The sequence below is a fragment of the Dipodomys merriami genome, unplaced genomic scaffold (genome assembly GCF_024711535.1).
Source record: "Dipodomys merriami isolate MVZ:Mamm:240054 unplaced genomic scaffold, mDipMer1.0.p SCAF_28, whole genome shotgun sequence".
Lineage (NCBI taxonomy): Eukaryota > Metazoa > Chordata > Mammalia > Rodentia > Heteromyidae > Dipodomys > Dipodomys merriami.
Genome location: NW_027204270.1, coordinates 11,746,560 through 11,759,631, shown reverse-complemented (window position 1 = coordinate 11,759,631; position 13,072 = coordinate 11,746,560). Strand labels below are relative to the sequence as shown.

Genomic DNA, 13,072 nt, shown 5'->3' with positions numbered 1-13,072 from the left:
GGAGTTGGTTACTTTCCCACTCTGGGCTCCAGTGGCATGTAAGTACTTAACATGCTGGGGATGAAATAAGGCTTCTTGCATAGGAAGTAAGTGTTCTCCCACTGGACTACATAACCCAGCCAAGTCACTTCATTTTGTAGAGGCCTTGACCTGAATGAGAGACCTTAAGGAAAGGCGCCAGTTAGATTCTGGGGCCCATTCTGTGTGTCTGCTAAAAGAACTAGATAAGTGATTTGTGTAGTCATTTCCCAAAGGGCAGGACAGGCTATAAATGAAGAGAGAGTGGCAGAAATCTCCGAGTTTGTTCAGCCTTATGAGGACTAGGTACTGCTCATGGTGTGAGGAGCAGCCAAAGGCCCTCAGTCAGGCTGGGCTGTGGCATCCAAACAAGGAGAGTCTGATTCTTTCCCAAGGAGCTCACCTCAGTTCCCTCTCCCACTTTAGGGTTGCTGGAAAGGCCAAGATAACAGTGAAAAAATGGCAGTGCTCTGTTAGTATCAGGGAGAGAAGGGTGGAGGGGTGGCTGAGAAGTGACTAGGGATTTGAGGGGTATGGATAGCCAGAACAGGCCATTTTGTAGACAATGGACTAATGAGAAGCAGGACATGTAGTCAGTCCCTAAAAATAACAGAAAAACACACTTGTCAAGCCTGGCACAAGTGGATCATGCCTGTTAGCTACTAGCTATACTTCTCAGAAGGCTGAGATTTGAAGATTGAAATTCAAAACAAGGCTTATCCACGAGACTTACCTCAAACTATCAAACAAGCCATCAGTCGAACTGTGGCTCAAGTGGTAAAGCACTAACCTTGAGTCAAAGAAGCTTAGAAATAGCACCCAGGGCCAGGTGCTGGTGGCTCAGGTCTGTAATCCTAGCTAATCAGGAGGCTGAGACCTGAAGATCATGGTTCAAAGCCAACCCAGGCAGGAAAGACTCAGATTCCTATCTCCAATAAACCACCAGAAAACCGAAAGTGGCACTGTAGCTCAAGTGGTAGAGCACTTACCTTGAGCTGAAGAGCTGAGGGACAGCACCCAAGCCCAGAGTTCAAGCCCCACAACCGACCCAAAACAAAGAAGAAAGAAATAGCACTGAGGCCCTGAGTTAAGCCTTCTGGGACTTAAGTTTTATCTCCTGGTCCCCCAAAAACCTGTCCAACTTTTTGTCATCAGTCATGGGGCTTGAACTCTGGGTCTAGACACTCCCTAAGCTTCTCAGGTCAAGGCAAGTGCTCTACCACTTGAGCCACAGTGCCACTTCGTTTTCTGGTGGTTTTATTGGAGGTAAGAGTCTCATGGCCTTTCCTGCCCGAGCTGGCTTTGAACCATGATCCTCAGATTTTAATCTCCTGAGTAGCTAGGATTACAGGTGTGAGCCAGCAGTGCCTGGCCCTGTCATACCCTTTTGTTAGCTCTCTTGGTGAACCCAGGACATAGGTAGCCTTCTGACTTCAACTCCACAACATGGCCAGGCTGGATATCCTGTGTCCTGCTCCAGCAGTGATTAGGTAAGGCAAATGGGACTGAAAGGACTATACCAGAGCCCAGATGACCAGGCAGGCATTTGCTGCCTTTGTACTTGAAGCTATAATCATGTTAACATGTAGAATCGGAGCATAATGAGCGGGCACTGCCCACAGAATTTCAAACAGGCCCTACCAACCCCCAACCCAGGCCACATAAATGTCTTTTACAGTTTCCATGATTGCTTTAGGGTGATGCATTATGGGGATGTAACTCCCAAGTCTTTGCTTTTGGTGATCAGCCACAGGAACAGGCCCAGGGAGGAGGGATCAGGCCAGCTGGGGATGTAGGGAATGTGGGCACTATGGCCCTGTGAAATGCAGCGGTCCAGGAACCAGTCAACCAAAGGAGGAGTGCGAGTGGGCACTGCTCCTGAGTTCCTGGTTCTGTGTGAGCTCAAAGGGACTCTGGGCCCTCTGTGCTGTAGGATATGCTTCTCCCAGGAGGGGCGAGTTGCTGGGGTCAGTAGGGGTTAGCAGTACACCTGGAGCAGGGGGGCTCCTGAGGAGTCTGTGTCGGTGCCTTGGAAGGACGAATCATGGCTGGCTGGGTACCCTGGTTGGGAGAGGAAGCAGAGGCTCAGAGAGGGGAAGAAGCTCATCCAGGGCCCACAGCCAGGGAGAAGCCTGCTGAGAAGGAACAGAGCAGGGCTTGAGCCTGGTCTTCATCCTGCCCTGCTGACCCACTGTTTTGACCTCTGAACCTCAGGATCCCTCTGTTAAAAGTGAAGTGATCCTGTTCCCAGGAGATAGCACTAGAAACTTCGGCCCTCCTCCCTAGTGACTGGCTTAGAGCTTGGAGGTAGATCACTCCCAGCTTGTCCCATGCTTTGAGCTCACAGGACTGAGTGGGCATGTGACTGTGCTCAGGTCCCTTGTCCCTTCCTACCCATCCTCACCTCCCCCCCCCCCCCAAGAGGAAGCTGGTAAAGAAGCTCCTAGGGTAGTCTCCCACCCTCTGCACTCATTAGGTCCAGATCACACCTGGGGCTCCATACGGCCTCAGCTTCCGGGCAATAGCATCTGCTGTCGTCTCCTGAGAGATCTGCACTGTTAGTTCTAGAGAAGGAACATGAAGGGCAGTGGTCAGTATGATATCCTCTCAGTGCCAACCCCTATTCCTGCTGGCAGCTCAGTGGAGGGGCCACTCACCCTGGCAGAGGAATAACCCTTAAAATAACACAAAGCAACACACCTAGCTACTCAGGAGACTGAGATCTGAGGATCGTAGTTCAAATCCAGCCCAGGCAGGAAAGTCCATGAGATTCTTAACTCTAATTAACAAAAAAGCTGGAAGTAGAGCTGTGGCTCAAGTGGTAGAGTATTAGCTTTGAACTAAAAGGAGCTCAGGAACAGCACCCAAACTCAGAGTTCGAGCTCTAGAACTGGGCCCTCCCCCCCCCCCCCCAAAAATCCACAAAGCTGAAAGAGATGGGGCTCACTTGGAACCCTAGCACTTAGAAGACTGAAGCAGGAAGATGTGACTCAAGGCCAGGCTGAGCTATCAAGGCCCCATCTTACAAGGCAGATAAGCTCTGTATATATGTGTGTGGGTAGGCCTGGTCATGTGCCCTGGGGTCCTGCTCTACCCAGGTTAGCCTGCAGGTGGTAGCAGGCGAGAGAATTCTTGTCAGTTGAGCTGAGCAGACAGTGCAAGGGGGCTGGCTCCTGGGGTCCCAGCTCTTTGCTTCTCAGACCTCACTGGGAAGAGCAGATGGGAGTTGGAGGAGGAAGAGCAGGGACTCACTAAGGGGCCAGCTATCCAGTGGCCTGAGCTTCCCCCACTGCCCCCCTTCCTCCACATCCTCCAGCCCACCTACCATCCTGGCTGAGCCCGGAGCCCACCATGGTCTCATGGCCACTGTCAGGGGCGGTGGCGGCGGCGGCGGCAGGGGTGGCAGCTCTGGCCTGTGGACGGGCACGGCTCTTCCGTGTGCTGATCCGGATGATGCCCCGCACCAGGCGGCCCTCGGCGTCCTGCTCGTCCAGGTGGTAGTCCTGGGTGATGCTGTTGATCAGGTCGGAAATCTTACTGGTCTTCTCCAGGAATACTGTGTCAGACGTGCACTTGGCCAGCTCGTCGATCTGGTGCACGCTGAACAGCTCTGTCAGCTTCTTGAAGATGAGCACGTCGATCTCCCGGCTGGACATGGAGCCACTGCCCATCTCTGGCAGGTCCAGGTCTGACTCGTGAAAGGAGTAGTACTCCTCTGAGCCCCGAGGGCTGCTGGCCAGAGTGCTGGGCAGGCTGTGGCGCATGGGAGGGGGGTCGGCAAGTGGCTCCTTGCAGCAAGAGTCCGCATCGGGAGCTGGGGAGGTGGCGCTGCGGTAGGGGTACACTGGGATGCCCTTGAGCTTGACGTCAGGGTAGCTGAAGCTGCTGCCCATGGAGGACTTGAGGCGCTGGCCATCCCGGCGGCTGGGGGGTGCCCGGTCAGGGCTAGGGGGCACACCGTTGTGCTCCTTGGCCCAGTGGACCTCAGCAGCCCCCTCGGTGGAGTCCTCTGCTGACAAGCAGGGGCTGCAGCCCCGTACACAGGCCCCGCAGCGCTGCAGACAATCCCGGCAGCGGCGGAAGCAGAAGGCAGCCCGGCACCAGTCCCATCCCCAGGGGCGCCAGAGTAGGCAGCAGGCTGGGGGCTCAGCGGCAGGCTCCGCAGAGCCAGAGATGAAGGTGATACTCTCCGGCCCATGGTGGCCAGGGTCCTTGGGGTCTGGCCTACGGGTGCGACGGCCAGGAGGAGGCTGGGGTGGCTTATCGTAAGCCACTGGCCGCTCCCAGGGTCCCAAGCATGGTGGCCCAGATGATGGGCGGGGCTGTCCTGGCCGGGGCATGGTTTACTGCATGGCTTGCTGCAGCCAGGCACCTGCAAGGGAGAAGCCAGGAAAGAAGTCAGGAGTGGCGGTCAGGACCATGCTCCTGGACCGAGTCACAGAGCTTGAAAGCTCCGAGAAGCTTGTGACTGGTTTGGGCCCAGTATTCCATACTCTCATTTATCTTCCCAAAGAGAAAGTTCTCTATGTAGTCTAACCGGATTTCAAAGTTTCCTGAACTTGTCATCCACACATGGACTATTATTAAAAAAAAAGTCAAGAAAATAACAAGTGTTAGGATACCAAGAAATACCCTTGTGTATTGCTGGCAGGGTATAAAGTGTAGATTACTGTGGAAAACAGTGAGGTGGTTCTTCAAAACTCAAGCCCACGGGCTAGGGATGGGGCTTAGCAGTAGAGCACTTGTCTAGAGGCACAGGACACCCCCAAATTGTCTGATTCAACAACTCCACTTCTGGGTATACAGCCAACAGAACTGAAAACTGCAACTTGAACCAAGATATCTGCACATCCATGTTTACAGCAGCATTATTATAGGAGTCATAAAGTGAGAACAATGATGAATGGATAAACAAAATTGGTATATGAGGCTGGCAAGGCTGACTAAGTGGTAGTGCACCTGCCTAGCAAATGCCAGGCCTGAGTTCAACCCCCAGAACCACACACAAATGCACACACACAAACACACACAATGGACCTTGATATATGAACATGATGCTGAGTAAAATAAGCTAAAGTAAAAAGAGCAAACGGGCTGGGAAGGTGGCTCAGTGGTAGTGCTTGCCTTGCATGCCTAAGGCGCTGGGTTTGATTCCTCAGTACCACATAAGCAAAAAGAAAAAAGCTGGGAGTGGTGCTGTGGCTTAAGTGGTAGAGCGCTAGCCTTGAGCTCAAGAGCTGAGGGCCAGTGCCCAGGTCCAGAGTTCAGGCCCCACAACCGGAACCAAAAAAAAAAAAAGAGCAAACACTATACTATCCTACTTTTGTGACATATCTAGCAGTCAAATTTCAAATTTGGAGAGACAAGAGTAGAATTGTGGTTGCCAGGACTGGAGTAGAGAGAAATGGAGGAGTCAGTATTGTATGGGTATAGAATTTCAGCTGAGGAGCTGGCTGCCGGTGGCTCATGCCTGTAATCCTAGTTACTCAGGAGGCTGAGATCAGAGGATCCAGGTTCAAAGCCAGCTTGGGCAGAAAATTCATGAGACTCTTATCTCCAATAACTCCCCCTCCCAACCTCCCTCCCCCCCCCCCCCCCGCTAGAAAACCAGAAGTGGTGCTGTGGCTCAAACCATAGAGCGCTCGCCTTGAGCTGAAGAGCACAAGGACAGTGCCCAAGCCCAGAGTTCAAGCCCCATGACGGACAAAAACAAAATAAGAATTTCAGCTGAGGAACACGGAAGGAGGGAGGGGGCCATAGATGGCCCTGAGAGTTGTTTCCAGTAGCATCAAAAATAAACACCAGGGCTGGGAAGGTGGCTCAGTGGTAGAGTGCTTGCTTGCATGCATGAGGCCATGGGTTCGATTCCTCAGCACCACATAAGCAGAAAAAAAAATGCCGGAAGTGACACTGTGGCTCAAATGGTAGAGTGCTAGCCTTGAGCTGAAGAGCTGAGGGGCAGTTCCCAGGCCCAGAGTTCAGGCCCATGACTGGACCCCCCCAAAAATTAAAAATAAATAAAAATAAAAAACAGGGGCTGGGAAGGTGGCTCAGTGGTAGAGTGCTTGCCTTGCATGCATGAGGCTCTGGTTCCATTCCTCAGCACCACATAAGCAAACAGAAAAAAGCCAGAAGTGGCCCTGTGGCTCAAGTGGTAGAGTACTAACCTTGAGCTGAAAAGCTGAGGGACAGCACCTAGGCCCAGAGTTTGGGCCCCACGACCTACCAAAAATAAATAAATAAAATAAAAATTAGAAACAAAACACCTAGCGGGGTGCCAGTGGCTCATATCTGTAATCCTAGCTACTTAGGAGGCTGAGATCTGAGGATCACGGCTCAAAGCCAGTCTAAGCAGGAAACTCTGTGAGACTCTAATCTCCAATAAATGGCTAGAAAACCGGAAGTGGTGCTGTGGCTCAAGCAGTAGAGGGCTCACCTTGAGCTGAAGAGTGCAGGGAAAGCTCCTAGGCCCAGGGTTCAAGCTCCAGGGGAGAGAGAGAGAGAGAGAGGAGAGAGAGAGGAGAGAGAGAGAGAGAGAGAGAGAGAGACACACACACACACACACACACACACACACACACACACACACACACACACACACACACACACACACACACACACACACACACACACACACACACACACACACACACACACACACACACACACACACACACACACACACACACACACACACACACACACACACACCCCAAAAACCTCAAACCAACAATAACCAAACAAACCAAAAAACCACAAACCCCACAAAACCCAAAAAATAGCTGGAGATAGATATAGTGATAGTTTTATAACAATGCGAATGAATTTAATGTCCTGTCTATAAAGGTGGTATTGCTGGCTCATGCCTGTAATCCTGGCCACACAGGGGGTTGAGATCTGAGGATCACAGTTTGGAGCCAGCTTGGGCAAGAGAGTCCATGAAACTCTTATTTTTAATTATTCACTAAAAAGCTGGAAGTGGAACTGATAGAGCACCAACCTTGAGCAAAGAAGCTATGGTTAAGTGTTTGTGCCCAGAACTCGTGAGCATGTGTACATGTGCACACACAAAGCAAGTAAGAGAGCCAATGTAGTGGTACATGCCTGCGATCCCAGAACTTGGGAAGATGAAGTAAGAAGATTGGGAACTTGAGGCCAGACCCTGTCTGAAAAAGAAAAGAAAAGCTAGCCAGGTACTAGTGGCTCACTCCTGTAATCCTAGCTATTCAGGAGGCTGACATCTGAGGATTGTGGTTCAAAGTCAGCCCAGGCAAGAATATCCATGAGACTCTTACCTCCAATTAACCACCAGAAAACCAGAAGTGGCGCTGTGGCTCAAGTGGTAGAGTGCTTGTCTTGAGCTGAAGGGACAGTGCCCAGGCCCAGAGTTCAAGCCCCAGGACAAAAAAAAAAAAAAAAAAAAAGATGGGACATGTAGAATATATAATATATTCTAGGAGTCAGAGAAGATTGAAGATTATGTATTGATTTATTTGGGAGGGCCTTTGAGATCCCAATCCCTTATCCTTTTATCCCTGCCTTACTGATACCAGGTCCTTTTTTTTTTTTTTTGCCAGTCCTGGGGCTTAAATTCAGGACATGGACATTGTCTCTAAGCTGCTTCTTCTTTTTTTTTTTTTTTTTTTTTGCTCAAGGCTAGCACTCTACCACTTGAGTGACAGCACCACTTCTGGCTTTTTCTGTTTATGTGGTACTGAGTGATACCAGGTCCTTAAAACAAGTGCCAAGTTGGGCTGGGAAATTGGCTCAGTGGTAGAGCGCTTGCCTTGCATGCCTGAGGCCCTGGGTTCGATTCCTCAGCACCACATAATCAAAAAGAAAAAACCACAAGTGGCGCTGTGGCTCAAGTGGTAGAGCGCTAGCCTTGAGCTGAAGAGCTGAGGGACAGCACCCAGGCCCAGAGTTCAGGCCCCACGACCGGACCCAAAAAAAAGAAAAAAACAAAAAAAAACCCAAGTGCCAAGTGAGAAACTGGGCAGCAGGATACCTGTGATCTAGTTTCAGTTTTGGCCTGTATAACCTATGTGCCACCTTCCCAAATAGTCACCATCATCTCCTACCCAAATACCATCAAGGCTCCCACCTGCCACCTCTATTTCCTTCTACTTGTTGCAGTCAATGTAAACTTTTTTTTTTTTTTTTTTGTGGTACTGGGGTTTGAACTTAGACCTCAATGCTTCCTAGGTTGGCACTCTACCACTTGAGCCACACCTCCAGCCCTGTTTTTTGATGGGTATATTAGAGATGGAGTGAAGCAAACTTTTCTGCCCTGGGGGGCCTTGAATCTCAATCCTTCAGATCTCAATCTCCTGAGTAGTTAGGATTATAGGCATGAGCCACCAGAAGGTGGCTTGGTGTGAAAAATTTTTAAAAATGGGGCTGGGAAGGTAGCTCAGTGGTAGAGTGCTTGCCTTGAATGCATGAGGCCCTGGGTTCGATTCCTCAGCACCACATAAGCAAACAGAAAAAAGCCGGAAGTGGCGCTGTGGCTCAAGTGGTAGAGCGCTAGCCTTGAGCTGAAGAACTGAGGGATAGTGCCCAGGCCCAGAGTTCAGGCCCTACAACCGGACCCCAAAAAAAAATGGTTCTGGAGCCAGGCACTGATGGGTCACACCTGTAATCCTAGCTACTAAAAAGCCTGAGATCTGAGGATCACAGTTCAAAACCAGCCCAGACAGGAAAGTTCATGAGACTATTATCTCCAATCTGCCACCAGAAACCTGGAAGTGGCGCTGTAGCTCAAATGGCAGAGCACTCGCCTTGAGCTGAAGAGCTGAGGGACAGCAGCCCTATGACCAACCCCCACCTCCCCAAAAAAAGGATTGAGAAGGTGGCTCAGTGGTAGAGTGCTTGCCTCGCATGCATGAGGTCCTAGGTTCAATTCTTGAGCTGAACAGCTGAGGGACAGGGCCCAGATTGAGTTCAGGCCCCATAACTGACCAAAAAAAGACCCAAAAAACAAAACAAACACCAGATTGCACATTATTTAATAGCATTATATCAATTTTGCATTTCCTGAATCACTGCAATTATTTTTATTTACTTTTTGAGACAGGGTCTTGCTTTGCAACCCAAGTTAGCCTTGAACTTTCAATCCTTCTGAATGCTAGGATTATAGACATGTACCTTTTAATTGAGCAAAGGCAACATTCTTTTTTTTTTTTTTTTTTTGTCCGGTTGTGGGGCCTGAACTCTGGGCCTGAGCACTATCCCTCAGCTCTTCAGCTCAAGGCTAGTGCCCTACCACCTGAACCACAGCGCCACTTCCGGCTTTTTTCTTTTTGCTTATGTGGTGCTGAGGAATCGAACCCAGGGCCTCAGGCATGCAAGGCAAGCGCTCTACCACTGAGCCAACTTCCCAGCCCAACATTCTTGTTCTTAGGAAATAAACACTAGAGCGTTTAGGTGAAAGGGACATGTATCCCAAATGGCTCAAACTGACCAACTAACACACATCTAGAAGGCATGTGTGTATTTGGGGTGGATGAGAAGATACAAGAGTTCTTTTTTTCCCATGACAATTCAGCCCAATCCAGCTCCACTCAACTCTCCTTTTCTGAGGTCCTTGAAGATCCTGGTCAGGTGGGGGCCTCTTGTACTCACTGCTTTAGGATAAGTCTATCTCCCCAAGGCCTACAGACCACATCAGCCTTCTTTCTGTCTCCGTGTCTGCAACAGGGTCAGGTTCAGACAGGGCTTTAGGATACTGACACATTCTATGCAACTTCAGAGTAGAACCAGAACCACACATAGAGAAAAAGACTTAGGATCTAAGCTGACCACAGTGGGGAGAGTGTCTTACAGGACAGGGTGTGTACAATCCGATTTTCAAAGGTATACAAACCAAAATTGTAATAAGTGACTTTAAAGTTCTCACAAACAGAGGTACATGATTAAACATTTGCCTTGAGTCAGGCATTGATCGCTCACACCTGTAATCCTAGCTACTCAGAAGGCTGAGATCTGAGTCTCGTAGTTCAAAGCCAACCAGGGCAGGAAAGTCTGTGAGACTCTTATCTCCAACTAACCACCAAAAGGCCAGAGGCAGAGTTGTGGTTCAAGAAGAATGCCAGCCTTGAGCACCAAACCCCAGGGACAACACGCAGGCTCTGAGTTCAAGCCCCAGAATGCATACACACACACAAATTTGCCTCCTTGGATGACTGGGCGTGCATCCCATAAAGGTGCCTGCCTAGCAAGTGTGAGGCCCTGAGTTCACCAATACTACGAAAAACAAGCAAACAAACACTGTTGCCTTAGGCATGGATTCATTCAATTAACAAATACTAGGTGTGGGAAGGGCCTAGTGTGCTCAACACAGTGTTAAATTCTGTAGGGACTGTGGTAAAACAGAGGAACTCCTGAGTCTCAGGATTTGGCACTCTAGTGAAAGCCACTATTGGTGGCTTGCATTGCTTTTTATAATAAAACAACTCTCACTATCCCATGTCGTATCATCATTCTGCAGAAGCACACAGAGGTTAAATAAGTGGTTGAAAGCCACAGTTCTATTTGTACCCAATTGGCCAGGCCCAGAGTCTCATACATCCCTTGCTCAGCTCTTCCACTAACCCACACCATTTGTTACTTGGGAGGGAAGAGGCAGCTGTGCCAGCTGCATGGACAAGCCTGTACTCTGGGAGGGCCCACAGTGGGGGCTCCAGTCTTCCAGACCCAGGCCTTGATCCACAGGATGGCTGCGTCCACACTGGTGGACCATGCTGAGCATTTAGGTCCCAGCTTTGGGAAAGTATTAAGGGTGACTGAACAAGGGCTGGGCCCTTATCTCCTTCCCCACCTCCAAGGCTTTAGTACTCACTGCTGTTGATTAAATTCATCCCACATATATAAGGTTGGACCCAGTGCTGTGGTAAGTTCTGAGGAGACAGCTGTGAATGGTTCAGAAACAGGCAGCCCAGGACTTCCATCTGAATAAACCCCACTTATTCCCCTGTGAGGGATTCACTCCTCTTTGGGGCCCCTCTCAGATAAAGACTGCCACTAATTACTTTCAGGCTTTCCTTTCACTTTCAAGTGCACTTAATTCTATTTACATTAAAAACAAACAACTGTGTTGTGAATCAGTGAAGTCTCCACTTTACGGAAGAGAAGTCAGCTCAGCCAGCTTTCCCAAGCTGGGAAAGGCAGGATGGTACTCTTGCCTGCTAGACTTGGATGCCGGGTGCTTTGCTCTGGACTGCATCCCCAGTATAGGGAGAATGAGGTGGGAAGAAAGGTCTGGCCTCAGTTTCCCCCCTGTGGAGGTCAAACATCTCCCCCCTCCTCAGCCAGTCCTAGAAACATTGGTCACTTGATTTAGTGAGGGGAGGATGATTCCCGACTCTATTTGGATTCTTGGCCTTCGTTTCCTCATCTTTTAAAATGGGAAGAAAAACACACACACACACACACACACACACACACACACACACACACACACACACACACACTTTGGATTCTTGGCCTTCGTTTCCTCATCTTTTAAAATGGGAAGAAAATCACACACACACACACACACACACACACACACACACACACACACGTACGTTTAAATAAAGGCACCACAGGCCGGTCCTCCAGGGTTTGGGGGATTCGGTCGGCTCTCCCCGACCTCTCTGCCTTAGTTCCCGAGAACACGCCCACCCTCGAGGGTGCACGACCCCACTCTCCCCGGGCAGGTGGCTGCAGCAGCCTGGCGCTCCGGGCCCGGAGGTGTAGCACCGGACGCGGGGCACCGGTGCGCCGGGGTCTCCGGTCCTCCACGCTGCTCCACGCCCCGTCCGCGGGCGCACAGGCTCGGGGAGCCGCGAGCCGCGGAGCCGGGCACAGCCTCTCCGCCAGCGCTGCCCTCGGGGCGAGCACCACCCTCTGCGGCTGCAAGGCCCGCGCCCACGGGCCGCCGCCGCCGCCGCTCCGGCTCCTGCACGGCTCCTCGGGGGACGGGGGCAGCCCGGCGCCTCGCCCTCGTCCGGGCCCCGATGGCGAGCACGGCCCCGGCGCCCGCCCGGGCCGCTGCCCCGCCGGGCCGCGCACCCCGGAAGTGGGGGGTGGCCCCCGAGGAACCAGACCCGGGACCCTCCCCACCCCGTCTAGGCGCCACCTCCAGGGGGACCCCCTCACCAGCGCCGCCCTGGTCCGGAGCCCCTCGGGCCCGCGCGCGGCTTACCTGTCCCGCCAGGTGAGCCTGCGGCGGCCCAGCGCCTCCCCGCCCCCCTCCCCGCTCACCTGGGGCGCAGGTGAGCGTCGCGTCTCGCGGGAGCGCGGCACGGGCCGCCGCTGGGGACACACTTCCTACCTCCGCGAAGCGCCGGCGCCGCGCACCTGAGCCAGGCCCCGCCCAGGGCGGTGGGCGGACACCGGGGTCGGCCCCTGCGCCGGCCCGCTCGGCCTGGCCGGGCGAGTGAGGCCTGGCTGGGAGGGCGGAGGGCAGGGAGGCCCGGCTCCGGCCCGCTCGGTCCCAGCGGCTGGTGGCCTACGTGTCCCAGGGCGCCCGCGGGGCGCCGGCCAGGCCCTAAACCTGCAGCTCAGAGGGCCGGTCCCGGGGAGCTTTCCCTGACCCCCGAACCCAGGCTGCTTTGCCAAGTGGATCCGTTTCCTCTACTCTTTATGGTGGCCTTCAGCAAGCTGCTGCTTTCCTGTCCTCTTGTACCTTCTGTTTTAGTCTTGATAATAGGGGTGTGTGTGTGTGTGTGTGTGTGTGTGTCTGTCTGTCTGTCTGTCTGTCTGTCTGTGTGCATGTGTACTGGGGTTTGAGCTCAGGGCCTAGGCACCTTCCCTGAGCTTTTTTTTTCTTTCTCAATGCTAGTGTTCTATCACTTGAAGCCCTGCTTTCTGGCTTTTTGCTAGTTAACTGGCGATAAGAGTGTCACGAACTTGCCGAGTCTGGCTTCCAATCTCCATCCTCAGATCCAAGCTTGCTGGATTCTTTAAAATGCTACAGAGCCGGGCGCCGGTGGCTAACGCCTGTAATCCTAACTACTCAGGAGGCTGAGACCTGAGGATCTAGGTTCCAAGCCAGCCCGGGCAGGAAAGT

The 13,072-nt window shown here is 52.1% G+C and overlaps 1 protein-coding gene across 4 annotated transcripts; it reads right to left on the bottom strand.

The window, feature by feature from the left end:
* Positions 1–1,549: 1,549 nt before the first annotated feature.
* Kdf1 (keratinocyte differentiation factor 1) lies at positions 1,550–12,328 on the bottom strand. Of its 4 annotated transcripts, XM_070036974.1 has the most exons (5): positions 12,206–12,239; positions 6,186–6,240; positions 3,344–4,390; positions 2,508–2,582; positions 1,550–2,079 (listed from the first exon to the last, which is right to left on the bottom strand). In XM_070036974.1, the coding sequence occupies exons 3-5, from the start codon at positions 4,356–4,358 to the stop codon at positions 1,997–1,999; spliced, it is 1,173 nt and encodes a 390-aa protein (XP_069893075.1). In that variant the 5' UTR covers positions 4,359–4,390; positions 6,186–6,240; positions 12,206–12,239; the 3' UTR covers positions 1,550–1,996. The 4 variants fall into 4 exon arrangements, with proteins under 4 accessions (XP_069893075.1, XP_069893077.1, XP_069893074.1 ...); XM_070036976.1 differs by lacking the exons at positions 6,186–6,240; positions 12,206–12,239 and adding an exon at positions 12,265–12,328; XM_070036973.1 differs by lacking the exon at positions 6,186–6,240 and having other exon boundaries at positions 12,206–12,268.
* Positions 12,329–13,072: the final 744 nt, after the last annotated feature.

What these genes read in the sequence shown, in the direction of transcription:
- Kdf1 (XM_070036976.1), bottom strand. Translation starts at nt 4,358, where the DNA reads ATGCCCCGGCCAGGACAGCCCCGCCCATCATCTGGGCCACCATGCTTG. An exon ending in CTCCGGGCTCAGCCAGGATG is followed by an intron (nt 2,583 to 3,343) that starts GTAGGTGGGCTG and finishes TTCCTTCTCTAG; the next exon opens with AACTAACAGTGCAGATCTCT. An exon ending in GAGGCCGTATGGAGCCCCAG is followed by an intron (nt 2,080 to 2,507) that starts GTGTGATCTGGA and finishes TCTCCCAACCAG; the next exon opens with GGTACCCAGCCAGCCATGAT.